The 18,091-nt window shown below is 34.7% G+C and overlaps 4 protein-coding genes across 4 annotated transcripts; 3 read left to right on the top strand and 1 right to left on the bottom strand.

The window, feature by feature from the left end:
- Window positions 1-1,467: 1,467 nt before the first annotated feature.
- Window positions 1,468-2,928, top strand: LOC107010730 (beta-D-glucosyl crocetin beta-1,6-glucosyltransferase-like). The gene has a single exon (XM_015210018.2). It carries the CDS (start codon window positions 1,516-1,518, stop codon window positions 2,824-2,826), a length of 1,311 nt encoding a protein of 436 aa, XP_015065504.1. The 5' UTR covers window positions 1,468-1,515; the 3' UTR covers window positions 2,827-2,928.
- Window positions 2,907-4,138, bottom strand: LOC107010011 (uncharacterized mitochondrial protein AtMg00240-like). The gene is made up of 3 exons (XM_015209291.1): window positions 3,904-4,138; window positions 3,702-3,778; window positions 2,907-3,026 (listed from the first exon to the last, which is right to left on the bottom strand). Exons 1-3 carry the CDS (start codon window positions 4,136-4,138, stop codon window positions 2,907-2,909), a joined length of 432 nt encoding a protein of 143 aa, XP_015064777.1.
- Window positions 4,139-5,783: 1,645 nt separating this feature from the next.
- Window positions 5,784-12,599, top strand: LOC107011706 (WPP domain-interacting tail-anchored protein 1). The gene is made up of 5 exons (XM_015211306.2): window positions 5,784-5,859; window positions 7,632-8,220; window positions 9,095-10,197; window positions 11,363-11,557; window positions 11,852-12,599. Exons 2-5 carry the CDS (start codon window positions 7,653-7,655, stop codon window positions 12,038-12,040), a joined length of 2,055 nt encoding a protein of 684 aa, XP_015066792.1. The 5' UTR covers window positions 5,784-5,859; window positions 7,632-7,652; the 3' UTR covers window positions 12,041-12,599.
- Window positions 12,600-13,096: 497 nt separating this feature from the next.
- LOC107011707 lies at window positions 13,097-14,754 on the top strand. Its single transcript, XM_015211307.2, has one exon. The coding sequence runs from the start codon at window positions 13,276-13,278 to the stop codon at window positions 14,482-14,484; it is 1,209 nt and encodes a 402-aa protein (XP_015066793.1). The 5' UTR covers window positions 13,097-13,275; the 3' UTR covers window positions 14,485-14,754.
- The last annotated feature ends 3,337 nt before the right edge of the window (window positions 14,755-18,091 follow it).

Raw genomic sequence — 18,091 nt, 5'->3', positions numbered from 1 at the left:
ACGAAAACGTGCATTAGTTAGTAATTTGATTTTGAAGTACCCTAATCTAATATAATTTGTTGCAAATGTCAGATTCGTCGGATTTTTTCGATTTTTTAAAAAACATATCTTGTATAGACATTGAAATTTCACAAAAGTCGTGAAATATTCACACATCAAATCTAAATCATTTTAGTCTGAGAAATACGTCACTAACGGTCCTCAAATTATGTAGATCAAGTCCAAATTATCTTACGTCGAGAAATACGCCACAAACGGCCCTCAAATTATGGATAAATATATAATGAGAGAAAAACCAAGGAATCAGCAGAATTGTACCCGCAATCTTGATGGATAAAATTATGTTTCTTCATATTTTTTTTGTGATTATAATTTATTTTCTGTCACTTTAAAATTTGTTACAAACATCTTGAAATAAGAAAAATTTTTGAACAGCTACTATTGATTGTTGAATGTTAAACTCACTATTCTTTGAAAGAAGTGTATTTTTTGTAAATCAAAAGTGGAAAAAGGGAAGAAATGCGTGAAACAGTGAAGTACGGTTGCAAAGGAGAGAAATGGAGAAAAAAATTAATGTGAATTGAGCTTAATTGGAAAATTATGCTATAATACTTATTATAATTTTAAAAATTACAATTTGTAGCTATACATAGAATTTTATAGCGAATTTCTTAAATATATCACTGCATCGTGATAAACAAATGGCATAACTACGTTGATTTAAAGAGCAGTCATTTGAACATTTTTGTCAAAAAATTATAATATTCATATAGAATATAATAGCACTATATATAGGCTAAGAATAGCATTTTAGATATGTATATACTAAAATTTTAAACACCATTAATAATTTTTCTAATTTCACAATAAATTAATCACTCTGACACACACAAGTCATGTCTTTAGATTCATAAAATAAATGTGAGAGTCCTAATTTTCCCATACTTAGCTTATGACCATATCACACCATTCTTTGAGTTAGCCAAGAAACTCTCAGATAAAGGTTTTTCCATTGATTTGTGTTCAACTCCTACTAATCTTAGTTTGATCAACATATTTTTTTAACAATAATTAGAAAGGATAATAATGAAAGGGTAATGTCTAATTAATGTTTTCTTAAACATATACAATACTTTCAATAATCACTTATTTTGAATTGGAGAAAGTTAATATTACAATAACAATAGGTAGAGGGTAGAGGTAAATTTAGAATTTGAAGACTTCGGGTGCACAGTAACTAATAGCTTAAATATGAGTTCTAAACTAAACTTAAAATAAAAATAGTAAAATATGGCTCTAGCTGGATTCACACTCTAGCCTAGTCTGGTAGGTAGTTCCTCTAACTTGTACCAGCAACACAATGATACTCCTATACTTTTCATGAGTGTACTGTTAATTATATTCTATTTATTTTTAAAATATGCAAACCGCAAACACCAACCAACCGCCTATAAAGAGAACCAATTACACAACCACTTGAGAGAAAAAGTGTTGGCTGTAGAACACAAAACAAATATGAGAGTTCTAATGTTCCCATACTTGGCTTATGGCCATATTACACCATTTTTTGAGCTAGCCAAAAAACTCTCAGATAGAGGCTTTTCCATTGATTTGTGTTCAACTCCCATTAATCTTAGTTTGATCAATAAAAAATTAACACAAAAGTACTCCTCTTCAATTCATCTAGTCGAATTTCATCTACCTAACTTGCCTGAACTTCCTCCTCATTACCATACAACAAATGGCCTCCCTATCCATCTTCAATCTACTCTCTACAAAGCCATCACAATGTCAAAACCACAATTTTACGAAATCCTTAAAGATCAAAAACCGAATGTGTTAGTACACGACGTAATGCAACCATGGGCAGCAGGGGTTGCATTTAGTCTCAATATCCCATCAATTAAATTTTGCGTTACGAGTATAGCTATGTGTTGCTATTTTGGTCATTTTCTTCTTAAAACAGGGGTGGAATTTCCTTTCTCCGCGCTCTATCTGAAAGATTATGAGAGAGATATAACGCGTCCCTATGACGTTGAAGTGAAGGAAGAATTAGGCGAAAACAGAGCAATCATGTTGGTGAATAGCTCTAGGGCAATAGATGGAAAGTACATTGATTATCTCTCGGAAATTGGAAAAACAGAGATTCTACCAACTGGAGTAGTTATTCAAGATATCGCCATTAATGAAGAAGAGATGGAAATCGTTAAATGGCTTGGGAATAAAAAGGAGAATTCAACGGTTTATGTTTCGTTTGGGAGTGAGAATTTCTTAACAAAGGAAGAAATGGAAGAGGTAGCTTATGGATTAGAGCTTAGCAATGTTCATTTCGTATGGGTTGTAAGGTTTCCAAAAGAAGAACAAGTCGTAAACCTAGAAGACGTACTTCCTCAAGGTTTTCTTCAAAGAAATATCGGAGAAAAGGGAAGGATAATTGAACGTTGGGCTCCACAGACGATAATTCTAAGGCATCCAAGTATTGGCGCATTTGTAACTCAGTGTGGTTGGAACTCGACTCTTGAATGCATAGAGTTTGGTGTCCCAATCATAGCGTTGCCTATGAACTTTTACTCCGATCAGCCTCTGAATGCTAGATTGATTGTGGAAAATGGTGTATGTGTTGAAATGGCTAGAGATGGATATGGAAAGATTCATAGAGGTAATGTAGCTGAGACTATCAAAGATGTGATTTTTGGTGGAAAAAATATCGGGGAGGGTTTGAGGAGGAAGGTGAAAGATCTTCGCGAAAATATAAAATTGCAAAGAGAGGAAGAGATGGATGGAGTTGTTAACGTGTTAAAACAGATTTGTGAGAAGAATGCATGATCGATTTAGTTAAATCATTATACTTTGTTTTGTATAAAATAAAATTACTCAAATTTAAAATGTTTATCTTTCAAATTTACTTAACTAAATTTTGTTACATAACAGTGTGTACTGTGTTTGTGTCCAGAAGTAGCCTTCACAGGAGGTGCATTATCAGAATTATTATTAATCCCATAATTTGAAATGAGTGTGGAATTTATCTTTTAAAACATGAAATATGATACTCTTAAAACTTTGAACATTCCTTACTTGTTTTACTTGATAATATGAACAACTCACCAGATAACAACTTGTGCAAAAATTGGTTGAAATCTTGTGTGATACTAACATTTATTTCATCATAATTTAATCTTTATATTATAACTGGGAATATACAAGTCATATTTATTGTCTTGGCAGTAAATACAAGCCTAATAAATGTTATTAGGCACATAATGCCACCAAAAATATAGAAACTGTTGAACAAAGATAATACAACGCATAAGGCGTAACTCACACTCAATTGCCCACCAACACATGAGGCGTAATGCATATACTCCCTCCGTTTCACAAAGAATGACCTGGTTAATTTTAGCACTGAGCTTAAGAATATAAAAAAGACTTTTAAATCGTGTGATCCTAAATTGAAGTTAGGTCAAATGTACAAAATTGTCCTTTGATCCTGTGGCTTTAAACATGCCACGTGGAATATTGAAATTAAAATATTTCCAAAAAAAGAAAAAGATCATTCTTTTTTAAACAGACTAAAAAGAAAATGAGGTAATTTCTTTTTGAAACTGAGGGAGTAGTAAGTAAACATGTGATTTTCCTTGTACAATTTTTCCCCTTATGAAATGACAATCTATCTCAATATGCTTCGTTCTCTCATCATGTACTGGATTTGCAGCATACAAGATTGCTGCTTTGCTATCTGTGCATACTTCTACAGGCTTCTGCACTTCAATCCCTTGTCCTTCAGTAATCCCAACGTCCAAATAATTTCAGTTACAGTTGTAGCTATGCTCCTGTACTCAGCTTAAGCTGAACTTCTGGACACATTAGATTGTTTCTTAGATTTCTAGGAGACTATTGAGTTACCAAACTTGATGAAATAACCTGTTGCAGACTTCCTTGTAAGAGGACAAGATGCCCAGTTAGCATCACACCGTGCTGTAAGTTTGTTGTCTTTGCTGCTTAATGAAAATATCCCTTGGCCAGGCTGACCTTTTATGTATCTAACAATTCTTAGAGATGCTTCCATATGACTCTTTCTAGGTTGTTGTAGAAACTGACTCAATGATTGTACTCCAAATGCAATGTCAGGCCTTGTCATTGTAAAGATATAATAGCTTCCCTATTAATATCTGATAAATGCTTTAATCAGCTGGAGGATATTCTTTGTCATCTTTTGAATTGACATAATCATCATATTGCTATGAAGTTAGCTTGTTGTTGTTGTCAATAGGAGTTACTGCAAGTTTTGCATTTCCCAATCCAATTTCAGCAATAAGTTCTAATGCATATTTTCTCTGATGCATCAGTATGCCTTTACTTGACCTTTCAAACCCAATCCCTAAGAAGAACTTGAGTTCACCTAGATCCTTCATTTTGAAGGCCTGGTTCAATTTGTCTTTAGTTTCTTTAATAAGCTGAACACTACTTCCTGTAATTAACATATCATCAACATATATAAGAACAAACACTGACCCTGTTGATGTTTGCTTGATGAATAAGGAATGATCCTGTTCACTTTGCTTGAACTGAAACCTTAGTAATGCCTCAGACAATTTTGCATTCCACTGTCTGGGAGCTTGTTTCAATCCATAGAGGGATTTAGTGAGTTTGCATATTTTATTCTCCCCCTGACCCTCAAATCCCTGAGGTAGCTTCATGTAGATTTCATCTCCCTGAAGAAATGCATTGAATACATCCATTTGATGTATCTGCCAGTATTGTTATGCAGCAATAACTAAGACAGTCGTAAAAGTTTTCATCTTTACTCTCAACTTGTTCTTCGTCCAACATACCAGCTTGACCATGTTGATGTGAGTGTCTCCTTATTTAAACTCCTTCCAACTTATTAACCTCATCATTATTACCATTTTATGTTAATATAGGAACTGTTTCTTTGGTAATAAAGAAGAGTAGTTAGCAATCCTAACTAACTAATGGACTAGTTAGTTGTTAACTTACTCTAACTAACTTATAACGTCCCAATGGTGACTAGTTCTCTTAGCTTTGCTTACTAACATTAACACTCCCCCTCAAAGCTTGGAAGTGAAAATGTTCTGAACTCTAAGCTTGGACTGAACAATAGATGTTGAACTTCAGTCAGACCTTTGGTGAGCATGTCAGCTGGTTGTTCATGTGTAGGAGTGTACTTAGTACAAATTATATATGTATTTACTATACACCACTGCAGTTTAAAAGCATTACAACTCGTAGCTATAGTTAGGATTTTATAGCAATTTTCTCTCTCCCTCTCTCTCCTCTTTCGCTTGTCTCTCTCCTCCTATCCAAATCTTGCTCACCTCCTACTCCTTCTAGCAACTAGTTTATGGTACAAATTAATTGTATCAATTGTATACATGATACAATTATTAATTGGATATACAAATCGATTGTGCCTCCTTCCCACATCTCGCTCACCACTCTCTTCCTTCTCTTAATCTCACTTGCCTCTCTTCTCCCTATAAAATGTATCCAAGAGTCATAATCAAGCAAAATATAGCTTAAAAGAACCCCGATTATGTTTCTAGTCTTTAGTTGTTTTTGAAATTTCCTCTTATAAAATCCCCCGGGGGGTTTCATGGGCTGGGTTAATAGCAGACGAGGCACTCAATGGGCCGATATATCAGTTCTTTTTATAGACGGCCCAGTTAAAACCTTTTTGGTAAAGCTGACAATAGAACACGTGCCCTATCATGTGACCATCACGTGCATAGAAGATGATAAAAAAAATACAAAAATAAACAGAATTTCAAGTGAATCAAAAAAATAAATCAATTTTGAGACTAATCACTCTGTAGAACCCGCGAATTTACGGCAAGGAAGGTATGTGACTGATGAACTTCTCTAATCTTTGCTTAGTAAATCCTGATATTCATCTAATAGCTAATAATTGTTGAGCAAGTAGACAAATTCCTTATAGTTTCTTCATCCTGTAGTTTTTTTAATCGTTAAAATTGATCATTTCTTCGTTGTGTTTGATTTGTTTTACTAATTATTGAGATGGGTGTTGAAAAGTTTCATCTTTTAAGTGTTTGGGAGTTAAATTTTTCTGATTTGGATCAGGGGTCTTCTCAAATGATGCGAATCTTGAGTGGAAATGGTTTCTTTTTCTTTTCTTGGAATGATTGATTTTACGGTTTATTTTAATTAATTGTTGCAGTTGGGTGTGTTTATAGTACTTTAATGGATGAGAAATCTTTAGTTTCCACTGTTTATAGCTGGGTATAAAAGTAACTAATATTTGGTGGATGTGAGGATAGTGTATTGGTGATAATTTTGAGTATTATGGAGTATGATTTGAGATATTTGTCAAGGAAGGACTGAATTGGTGGAAAATATCTTCAAACACATTTCCAAGAATCAAAGGTAATGCACAAGAGGAAATGGTTTCCCATATGTTGTGTTGTTGTATCTTCTTATCTCTTTCCCTTAGATAGTTATTGAAGTGGCACATTTGCTGTTAATTTTTTTATCTATACTAGCTGCACATTCGTGACTTGTTTTTTAACTTTTATGGGTAAGAATTGCTTTGGACTCCCATCCCAATCTACATAACTTATGACAGCTGATCTCAGAAGCAATATAGTTTTACCACCATGGAGTTTTTAGTATATGTGAACAATCACTTTTTAGCTTTAACTGTCGTGGGAAGCATCTGTACTCTCATATCCTTTAAACCTTATAGTTTCTTTCGGTTCTTCCGGTTTCAAAGAGGATATGTTTACCAGAGATTTATTTATTGCGTGTTCATCTGTGTTATAAAGTGTCACGGCTCGTCCCTTAAAGCCATGAAGTGATGCGAACTAGGTGAATCACTTTATGCACTTCTAACGAGTGAGACTGGAAATCCCAACGAGAAGTAGTCAATTCTTTGAATCTCACTTTAAAATATGAGAAAATAGAAGAAGAAAATTGAGATTTTGCTATTTGAATAGTAGGGTTCAGCTCCATGTATGTTTCCACGTTCTCGTTATTGTTATTGTGCTCTTTTTTTCTTCTTCTCGAGTTTGTAATGCCTATCCATCTTGTTTGTCATTTGTTAGTAATGTCTATCTATCCACTACTTATGCTCTTGTAGTTCTTTGGTTTCTGTTCTTTCTTCTTCATTTTCTTCAAATAAATGACTCTTTTTCTTCTAGTATGCAAGTCCTCTGTCTCTGATATCTTTTAATTCTGGGCTTCTCTTTTGCCTATCTCCTCTATTCTCATAGTACAATTACTAAAGCAACCAAATATGACATTGCATTCTGCAAATTAATTTACTTAATGGTTGATTAATTGTAAATGAGAATTTGTTTAACGATTGTAGTTATCTTTTGATGGGCTTGTAGAATTATTTTTGAATGATGTTTCTGAGGAGTTGGATTAATATCATCATTACTGTATATTGGATGCTGATATCAGTAATAACAATTGCGATTTGATTGTTGTATGTACTAAAACCATCTGTTTTTACTTTTAGTATTTCTATATTTTCGATAAACTGTGCACTTACTTCAAAGAAGCGTGTGTTTCACTTACTGCCTTTTACCTCTGAGTTTCCTGCACCTTCACATTTTTTTTCCTTAAAAATATTGGTATTGGTTTATTTTCAGGTTAAAAAAGGGGTTAGACTAATGAATGCTGACACAGCGAATAGTGCAACTACTTCCACTGAAGGTGTTAACACCAATGAAGTGGAGGTAGAATCAAATACAGTAGACTCTCTAGAAGTTTTGTCATCCAGTGGTGGTAATGTCATGCAAGAAGTAGGAAGAATCGGGGAGATTTTAACCAGGCTTGAACTAGACTTGGCATGTATCTCTGAGAAACTAGTTAATTTGGATTTATTTGTGATGCATGTGGAAACAAGAGAAAGTGACTTCGAGGCTTTTGCCTCTGAGAAGGAGGGCACTTCAAATGACATTGTTGAGAAGGCAATAGAGTTTGAACTCTTATCTGGGGTCCTGGATTCAGAGGTGACAGAGCTAAGCGGTTTTTTATCCTCTGTTGCAACGGAGATTGACAATGTGCGGAAGGTCATATCTTCACGTGGCTATGCGGATGAGGCTTTCATTTTAATAGAAGAGAAGTTATACGACAGTGAGAAATCCCTCAAGCAGTTGCAGGACCACCTTTTGGAATTGAGGGCGCAATGTACCAACTTCCATGGAATTATGCTCACCTCCCAGGGGGACCGAGATTGTGAGTTTATTTTTATTTTATGTTAATTTTGAAGGGATGGTTTCTTTACAGCATCCTGCTATCATTAAAAAAAAATTCTTTATATCCTGCGTAATGCTGAATAGCTTTTGGAGCTTCAGTTAAAGAAATCTTGGGTTATGCTGCTCAAAATCCAGTGTGGTCAGTCCATTTCAAAGCAATCAAAGATGGGCTTCGGCGGAACCAATGCAAAGTGAATAGATCAGTCGAACTAAGATTCTACTTAGATGTTCATGCATCATGGGAGCACGTTTATTATCATATTTGTCGTCATTATCATTATTATTATTATTATTATTATTATTATTATTATTATTTTTTATTTTTTTTATTTTTTTGATGACCGTGGTATTTGGGCCAGCTTTTGAGCACCTTAATTAATTCCATGGATACCTGGCACCTCCCACTAGGTAACTCTGGGCAGAACAGATGGAAAGAAATCACCTAGTGTTTTTGTGTCTCTGGACTTGAAATTTGAACTCAGGACCTCAAGGTGCTCAATTCATTTCATTGATCACTAAGCGACACCCAAGTGGATGCGTGTCCTTTCATGTTGAGCAGTATTTAATGTTTTATGCTCTACGCAATTTACTTATCACACAAACCTTTTCGATGCTGATTGACCACCCCTTTGGATAATATATGGAAAAAGGAAGAGAGAGGAGAAAAGAAGAATGTCTGCAAATATTTAATGATTTTATTTCTTCTAGCCATGCATGTCTGGACAAGGAAATGTGAATTGGTTCTCTCTGCATGAGGCGTTTTGTTGCTATTATGTGCTTAACTTAAAACAAGTAACTTTTGTGACATTAATCATCCTTATATAATCATACTTCATGCTGATGCATCTTTACAGGGCAAGATGGCGAGGCAGCAGACTATTTTAACAGTGATGCACTTTTAACTCCAAAGACGAAGATAAAAATGCAGACTGTTGAGCAGCAGAGACACATTCTGCGGATGCTGGAGAAGTCTTTGGCCAGAGAGTTAGATCTTGAGAAGAAGCTTACTGAATCTAGACAAGTTGAAGAAGAATTAGAAGTCAGGTTGCAGCAAGAAGCTTTCTGCATGGAGGAAGAAATTGAAGATGCTTCGCAAAGGTTGTTTGAGGGAGAGAATGCTGCTGAAGTTCTTTTAGGAATTTCAAAATCACTACTGGGTCGACTCCAGATGACACATTTTAATCTGAACGGTACTGTTCAGAAAGAAAGCTACTTACAATCTAAACTTCAAGAAATGGAGGAACATTTAAAAGCAAAAGACAACTTACTAGGGAAGTCTGAAAGCACTTCTAAAGAGCTCGGGGACAAGGTTAAATCTCTTGAGAAACGGTTGGAGGACTCTGAGTTCCAGCTGTCCAATTCAACATCTGCAAGGAAAAGTCAGGAGTTAGAATCTAAGATCCTTGAAATGGAGGATATAATCAATACGTTGAAGGAAAAGTATTCTGAAGCAGAAAGAAGAATTGATACAGCAGAAACTGAGTGTAAAATATTGAAGGAAGCAAATGTGGAACTTGACAAAGAGCTGAACTTCCTGAAAAGCAGTAGTAGCATTACTTCTGAGAGGATAATTGTGCTTGAAAAACAGCTGAGGGACTCTGAGCTTCAACTTCAGCACGCAGTTGCATCTGCTGAAGCTAGTCAAGAGAAGCAAATCATGTTGAATTCTACAATCAAAGACATGGAAGATTTGATTGAGGATCTAAAATCAAAGGTTTCTAAAGCAGAAAGTTTGATGGAGAGTGCTGAAGATAAGTGCATTGTCTTGTCAGAATCTAACTCAGATCTAAATGAAGAATTAACTTTTGTGAGGGGTAGGTTGGCATGTTTGGAGTCATCGTTACGCCAAGCTGAGGAAATGAAGAAGGCTACTGCCCGAGATATTAACTTCCGCAGTAAATTGATAACAGATCTAATTTTGCAGTTGGCTCTTGAAAGAGAGAGACTTGAAAAACAGGTTTGTCACTCCTTCCTGACTCTCATTCCTGTTATGACTGGAATTATCTTGATAACATGTACGACTTCCCTTTTCCTCCATCTATCCAGTTATTTTGAGTTTTTTTGTCTATTCACATGGTTAATGGCCTTAAATGCCGATTGATGACTGCGTAATTGAATACCAGTTACTAATCTGAAGCAGCCTAAATTATGCCTAACTATGAGATGGCATTTGGATAAGACGAAGTTTTGTGTCAAAAAAAAAAAATATTTATTATTCATGCACTTTGGTGGAATCTTAGCAGCTTCATTAATTTAATGACTTCTAAAATGCAGTTGTTGTGTGTGCAAGCTTGTCTGTATAGTTGATGCATTTTGTCTTTTTCCTTTTTTTACTTGTTTTAGCAGCAATATCTGTTCATTCGATCGAGTTTGACATTTTCTCGCTCTGAATTTAGTCAACTTTTCAGAGTTCGTGACCATATAGATCACTCTGTAATCATTAGAAGTATTTCTTACTGATAATATATATGCATAGACGCGCACAAAGACCCCATGCACACATTTTCTTGTTTGATAAACAAGTATTTTAAACGTCAGGTATTCTCGAGTTTCCAATGATCTCTACAGGTTCACATATTCAGGTTTTATCCTTCCTATAACACTAACACTTGTACCACTTCCAGTGGCTTCTTTCACTGAGCAAAAACAGTCATGGTCAAAGGAAAGGAATGAAAGTGGGCTGAAGTAGCGCAAGTCTGTGCACACTTGAAAGTTTTAATGGTGTTTGTTGATAATTATTACAGCAACCTCCCGTTGCAACATTTGCTCTTATTGTAGGAAGAAATTGGCTTAAAAGGAAGAGTTGAACGAGCTATACAAGACGATTTTGACCATTATTAATAAAATTTGCTCTATATTAAAATTAGTTAGTCAGATTTTCAAAATAGTTGTTTTTATAAGTAGAGTATGAGTTGTGCTTAACTTGTGACAAGTTATTCAGTCCAGCTTGGCCTTTTGTGGTTAAAGTTGGTTATTCTTTCCTGCATGACTTCTTCATGGAAGAGAGTTCATTTGGACTAAATGTTAGAACAAAAGCATTGTTTGAAAACTATTATCACATGGGCGTAATTGTATAATTTTTCTCATCTAGATTAGTGTTTTTTCTGCAAAAAAATGTTCAGATAGCATTGCTGATAATGGAAAATAAGGCCCAGAAGAAGCCTTTTCAGCAAAAGGATAAAGTTCCTTCGCCAGCTCCCGAAAGTGATGGCAAAGATACCAGGGAATCCATGCTTCCCAAGGCTGAGCTTTCTGCTGTAACTTCTCTGAATGAATGCAAGGAAGAAAAAGCTAAGTCCTCATCAATAACTAATGTGGTACGTGCTTTTTTTGGTCTTATGCTTATTTTTATACACGACTCACGAGTCATATGTTCTTCTGGTTATTTCAGTATTTGAATTTACTATTTTAGATACCAGTCAACTATTATATTTTGATGCTGTACATCCCATCATCAGCCAAATAACCTTAGCTGTGTGCCTGTGCCTATAAGTGAAAAGATCTTGAGTACTTTGTTTTACCCAAAGCTAAACTTGTCTGGTTGACAACTTAGCAAAGGAAAGATGCCTAACTCTGTTGTGGCACCATTGTTTCTGTTAATTCATTTTCAGGAAGAGAATGTTTATGGTGACTTTATGTCGAGCAAGTCAAAAGAGACTGATTCTTCAACCAGACTTGATGCCTCGCGGGACATAGATGCAAGACAGCTTAGTTGGAAGTATGTCCTTACAGCAGTTCTCGTGTTTTTGATATCTGCAGTGGTAACCTTTTTAGTGCAGAACCAGAGTATCCAGCTTTGATAGTGCTTGAGATTTTTGTTACTCGATCAAGAGCCCTTGGTATTAGGCACTTCTCCGAAATCTTTAGGCCTACCTTCATCGTGTTCGTGTCCTCCCTTACTGCTTATCACGAGTAGATATCAGTGTGTAGAGTGATGTTTTTGCGCATTTCTCTTCTGTAACTCGCTCCTCAACAGGCTTAAACGAGCCCCCCTCCCCCTTCGTGACTAAAATAGCAGTTTCTTACAGATGCACAGTTTTGCTATTCAGATTTTGTCAGCTTTACAAATTAGTGTTCAGGAGAAGTTTGAAAGTACAAACAGTGGCTCAGCCATCCAACAGAAGAATACAGAAAACCTTGCACTTGTTGTACACATTTGAAGGCTACTTGTTCCTCTCTTTCTTGTTTCTTGCCAAGTGCTTTAAAGGTCATTTCTTTATGTAGTTAATCAGCTTAGGCTCATTTCGTATGTGGGATGTGATAGATAAGGATATCTTACGGGTTGTGCGATTCCACTTTCTACTTCATGCACATTCTGAAGCATTTTATAAAAATGAATAAATCAATGTTGCATCATTATAATCATCAGAACAACCTAGAGAAGCATCAGTGCATCCTTTTTAGAAACATTGTTAACATATGCAAACATAGTAAGAATTTTTTCACTTGTGTAAACTAGCACTCGTTTTGTTATTACTACCTTAATTGCTACTCAGATTTGATTTGACACGAGATTTAAAAATAAAAAAAGGTTTCGAGTTTTAGGTGTGTTTATGTTTTTCATGGAAAATAATCTATCGGTTTATAAGTAATATATTATTTTAAAACATTGTATATAATCTAAAGAAATAGTATATAAGATGGGGATGTAGTAAGGTGTAGGATGGTGCCATGATGGGAATGGGGATATTGAGTGTGTTACATTTATTTCAAAAATTCAAGACATTATATTGAATTGTATTATAATTTAAATTTAATATTTATTCTGATTGTTATTTAAATTTTATTATAACGTATTATTTATTTATCGTAAAATAATGATAAAAAATCTCATTTTTTCATGACGTATGTTATTTTTTTAAGCGACGAAAGAAAAATTAATTTACTTTTCTACCACCCAAAGTCAGAGAAAGGGTGAAGACAACCGAAAAAGATTGTGAAACCAGCAAAATTGGATCAATGGCAACTCTCATTTTCTCTCAAGTTTGAAGTTTGAAGTTTGAAGTTTGAATCATCACTTTGTTTCTTCAATTCAATGGCGGAAGTTACTGGAATCCACCGTTTCCACCTCCCGTCTACCATCTATGCTACCGTCGTTGATGATGATGACGATGACGATGACGATGAAGAGTATCCACATCCGTTTACTTTTGATTTCGACTCCCTTTCTCCTCCTAATCACACCCTTTTTATCCACTCTCATGATTTCAACTATAGCCCCAATTCGGAACCCGAACCCGGTTCCCTAGATTCAGATTCAGGTTCGGATCACTCGGGTTTGCTTGCAGATCCGGATTCCTTTGTTGTTGATGATGACCAAATGAATTTTGTTACTGATCTGTTTGTGACACCTGATGGAAACGTTTCAGAAGATTTGGGTTTTGATGATGGGAATAGGGTTATTCTGGAGGATGTGTATGGTGATTTTGGATCTGATTATGATGGGGTTCTTCTGCCCTCAGATTCCAACGGGGTTGATACGGGTGATGGGATTCGGGTTGTGGGTGTTGTTGGGTCGGACTCTGATTCGCAAGAAGTGGAGCTGAATGTTGGGGAGATTGATCAGGCCAATGATTTTTGGAGTTGTCTTCGGATTGATGATCAGAGGGATGTGAATGAAGAGTTTGAGTGGGAAGAAGTCAATGAAAGGGGTGAAGATAGAGACTATTTGAGTTCTGTAATTGATGGAATTGAAGAAATATCAGTTTCTTCAGATATTTCATCTTCTGAAGGAGGGAACTCAAATTCACATTCAGTTGATGAGCCTGTGAGGAATCTAGAGTGGGAAGTTCTGTTGGCCGTTAATAATATCGAAAGAAGCCTCGAACTTGATGGAAATGATGATGGGATTGCTCATGTAAATGAAACTGATCGCGATGCCTTGTTTGGGCAATTTCTGGAGAGTGAAGGGACTTTGAAGGGTAGTCCACCAGCAGCTAAATCTGTTATTGAAAATCTTCCGTTGGTGACTTTGAAGGACGAAGAGAACAAGATAGCCTGTGCTGTTTGTAAAGATGAGATTTTGGTTGTCGAGAAGGTGACTGAGCTTCCTTGTTCCCATTATTACCATTGGGAATGTATTATACCATGGCTAAACATACGTAATACATGCCCTGTTTGTCGTCATGAGTTACCCACGGATGATACTGATTATGAGAGGAGAAAAATTGGAAGGCGTCCCGGTGCTGGAGCTCAACTCATTAGTGACTTTCAGGTTAGATACAATTTTGAAGTTGTCCCCTAAGACTTTTTCTTGTTCATACACAGATATCATAGGATGTGCATATTCCCTTAGTGGTGAGTATGTTGATTCTTTTTATAGACTGTTCCTTTCTTTAACTTTTACTTTGGTTACAATGTATGTATGTAAGATTTTCAGTTTGTTTGACAGTATGAAATTTATACTTGCTGTAATTGTACCATTAGACAGTGAGACAATGTAAAAAGATTATCGAGTCATTAATACTACTATAGACTATAGAGATTGATGAATGTTTGAAACAATTTGGGTGCATTTTGACTTTTGAATTTATGTTACCAATAACCTGTTCATATTGAATTAGAATAAAGATGCAATCTTTCTCAGTTCTTTTTGATATATTGGAGTCAACACTATTGAAAAGAAACAAAGGAATCATCAATCATTGCCCTGTCTAGTGAACTGGTGGTTTCTCTGTTATAACCTCAGGCTTCAGTTTGTGCGTTATTACATGGGTCTGTTCTAACCTCAACTCAACTTGTATGGTGCCTATGATGCAATTTGCTAAGATGAATGGCAGCCAAGGGAGGAGCTGAAGGGAGGGGCAAGGGGGTTCAATTGAGTTGTGGAAAACGTTTCTGTACAAATAAGGCAAAAAGAGATTTTTTTGGGGCTATATATGAATCGTTGAACCCATTATGTTACATCAAATGAAGATTCTAGTGAAGTGGTTAAGGGGGGTTCAAGAATTGCTTTAGGTCGTACATTCAAATCCTAGGCGTGAGTTGTGACACTCCAGTATTTGACAGTAGCAGCCTGTGAATTGCTTATAGTTCTGTGAATAAAACCATGCTATACAGCACAGAGGATAGTATTGAAGCGGTGCAGGATATGACAAAATTTAGAGAGAGACTAGTCCTTATTTGTTTCTACTTGGATAAAATAATCATGCTGAAGGATGATGTTTTAGTCTGATCCATCCTGGCCTTTAAGGTAATAAAGATGGCCAAATAATGAGTTGGAATATGTGGGTTTTTTTTAGTTTGTGGTTTGTTGGATAATCCCTAATCGAATGGATGCAACAGATCCAGATCCTGAGAGCATAGTTAGTCAATATTGGGGTCTCATGTTATGTTGTCCACACTTTATATGTCGATCCTTGAGCGTTTAAGGGTCTTAGATTTCCCATGTTGACTGAGGGAATGGATTGTCTCTGTACGGTATCTGGCAATCCTCACCTCATTAGCTATCTTTTAGAGCTCTGAACTCTAAAATTTAGTCAACTTTTGTTACAAAAAAGAGATCTAGCTTTGAGGATAGATATTGGAGTTAATAGCCCATCAAATTCCTCTGTCCAAACACACCACAAAATGTAAGAGGGAATCATTAGCCAGACTTCACCATAGGGGCTGTCAACTAACCAGAGAGACCACCTTCCAAAATCCCTGATGTTGTGTGGCATGACCCAACTTAGACCAAAGAAAGCAAAAATCTGATGTAATGGGGCAGTTAAAAAAAAGGCAGAACCATCGGTGGCCTCTTAAAGTTTGCACAAACTTTCACTTGGACACCTTAACTAAGCTTTGTTCATTGTAGACACTTCATGTCATATACCCCGACTTGTCATATTGACACTTTTTACTGAATTCACAAAGTGCATGTATTGCACTGATTTTAAGCGCGTGAAAAGCCTTTTTTGTGAAAAAAAAAAATATTTTTTTCACTTCATCTTCTTCTCTCTTTCTCCTTCACCTTTCACCACCATTATGTATTGATTTTGAGTAAAACAAAAAGAATCATATACTTATTGAAAAGGATTAAAAAAGAATAATAAATTGATTGAAATAACTTACAAAAGCTATTTTTAAAAAAAGAATCAAATCTAAAAAATAACATCACTACCTCATCGGGGAAAATGAAGATCCACCATTTTTGTTATCTCCCTCTCCCTCTTTTTCACCAAAACATATTTTATTTAAAATTAGAATTACAAGTTATAAAAGTAAATATGAGACGTCTTGGGAAAAAAAAAATTGAATCTAAATCTTCTCAATTTTTCCGGAGGAACTCTAGTTTCCGGTGAAAAAATTTAGATATGACTCTTTGAAATGACTTCTTAGAAATGAAGTCTTTTCTTATTGAAATGTTTTTAAAATATAAGTTTAAATGGTTTTTCTTTCTTCTTCTTATAATTATTTTTATTTTTTAAATCAAATTGACACATATCTTCTCATAATTCGTCATCATGCCATGTCATCCGCGGGTGAATTACACACATTTTTTTATTTTATGCTGATTGTTAAAGAAGTGTCAAAATGACACAATGAGACTTATCATAAAGTGTCTAAAATAGACAAAGCTCAGTTAAAGTGTCCAACTGAAAGTTGATGTCAGCTTTAGAGGCTCATCAATGGATTCAGCCTTGAAAAAATGGTTCCGTTAGATTCAAGACACATAACATCTGTTGGTTTCTATTGATAGTCTTGTGTTAGGTTGAAAATGGTTCAGTTACGAAAAAATACGCACAAAAAAAAAACAAATTCTACACAAGAGGCAACGATTAAACGAAGAACCATAAGCACTGAGCAGACAAAAGATAGGACATACATACACAAAAGAGAACACCACATCTGAATTTTTTTTATGACAAGGAAAATCACATGGTAAAACTTTCGTTCCTATTCAATATAGCTCACAAACAACAGGGTAATATTTCCGTTTTCATGCAATAGCTCACAAACAACACATGAGAATAACCCGCACTAGGCAAGTTCGGTTCGACGACTCGATCAGAAAGTAAATCCCTTGCTTTCGTTTACAAAAGATGTCGAACTTGAAACCTTCAACATGAACCCCGAAGGATACGCTATATTTGAATTCTGATGAAAGCCATTGTAATTTGTAAGAAGCACTGTGTTAACACTAGGAAAAAACAAAATACCGTAAAAAAAAAGTATGTATTTTTTGTTACAAATAATAAAACAAAATTAATAGTTTGTTGCTAATATTAATTATTACGCACATATTTTTGAAATTTTATTATTTATGTAATTATAATTAAAAATTACAAACGAACATAAATTTGCAGATACTTTTTATTTCTTAATTGATCTAATTCACTTTAATTTGAATCAAGTTTTAATATTGATTTTGTGAGATTGTTTTTAGTTCTTTGAGATGTTCTAATAAACATTTCAAATTCAACCTAATTAGATTAACAAAATAATTAAATCTTAAAAATTATTGTCTTTTAACTTTGAAGGTCTTCTAAAGATAATCATCACTATAATTTTAACTTTTGAAATTAAAAGTATTTCGAATTACGAAATATCAAATAAGTACAAAAATGATACTCTAATTGACATATTCAATGAAGTAAAATCTTAATTTTATATTTAAACTCTTTTAGAATAGTTTTGATGATTTATGTAATAATTGATTTTATTGAAAAGCTTTAAAAACTATAATCAGTAAAAGAGATTTAAAATGTGTGTTGTTATGTAACGTACAATAATTTATATATGTTTATTCTCTTCTTACAAAATATTAAGAAAAAAATTATTATTAAATTATAATCAATTACTATATTTTTTTTAACAATTGTGATGATAAAAATATATAAAAATTTTAAGTTAAAGTATATTTTGATTCG

This window comes from Solanum pennellii, chromosome 2 (genome assembly GCF_001406875.1).
Source record: "Solanum pennellii chromosome 2, SPENNV200".
NCBI lineage: Eukaryota > Viridiplantae > Streptophyta > Magnoliopsida > Solanales > Solanaceae > Solanum > Solanum pennellii.
Note: the sequence above shows the minus strand (reverse complement) of the source record. Positions and strands in the feature narration are given on the sequence as shown.

Coding starts and splice junctions, on each gene's coding strand:
- LOC107010730 (XM_015210018.2), top strand. CDS start 1,516: ATGAGAGTTCTAATGTTCCCATACTTGGCTTATGGCCATATTACACCA.
- LOC107010011 (XM_015209291.1), bottom strand. CDS start 4,138: ATGACAAGGCCTGACATTGCATTTGGAGTACAATCATTGAGTCAGTTT. Junction 3,779..3,903: donor AGGTTATTTCATCAAGTTTG/GTAACTCAATAG, acceptor GGATTACTGAAG/GACAAGGGATTGAAGTGCAG. Junction 3,027..3,701: donor TCTTGTATGCTGCAAATCCA/GTACATGATGAG, acceptor ATGTTTTAAAAG/ATAAATTCCACACTCATTTC.
- LOC107011706 (XM_015211306.2), top strand. CDS start 7,653: ATGAATGCTGACACAGCGAATAGTGCAACTACTTCCACTGAAGGTGTT. Junction 10,198..11,362: donor GAGAGAGACTTGAAAAACAG/GTTTGTCACTCC, acceptor AAAAATGTTCAG/ATAGCATTGCTGATAATGGA. Junction 11,558..11,851: donor CCTCATCAATAACTAATGTG/GTACGTGCTTTT, acceptor ATTCATTTTCAG/GAAGAGAATGTTTATGGTGA.
- LOC107011707 (XM_015211307.2), top strand. CDS start 13,276: ATGGCGGAAGTTACTGGAATCCACCGTTTCCACCTCCCGTCTACCATC.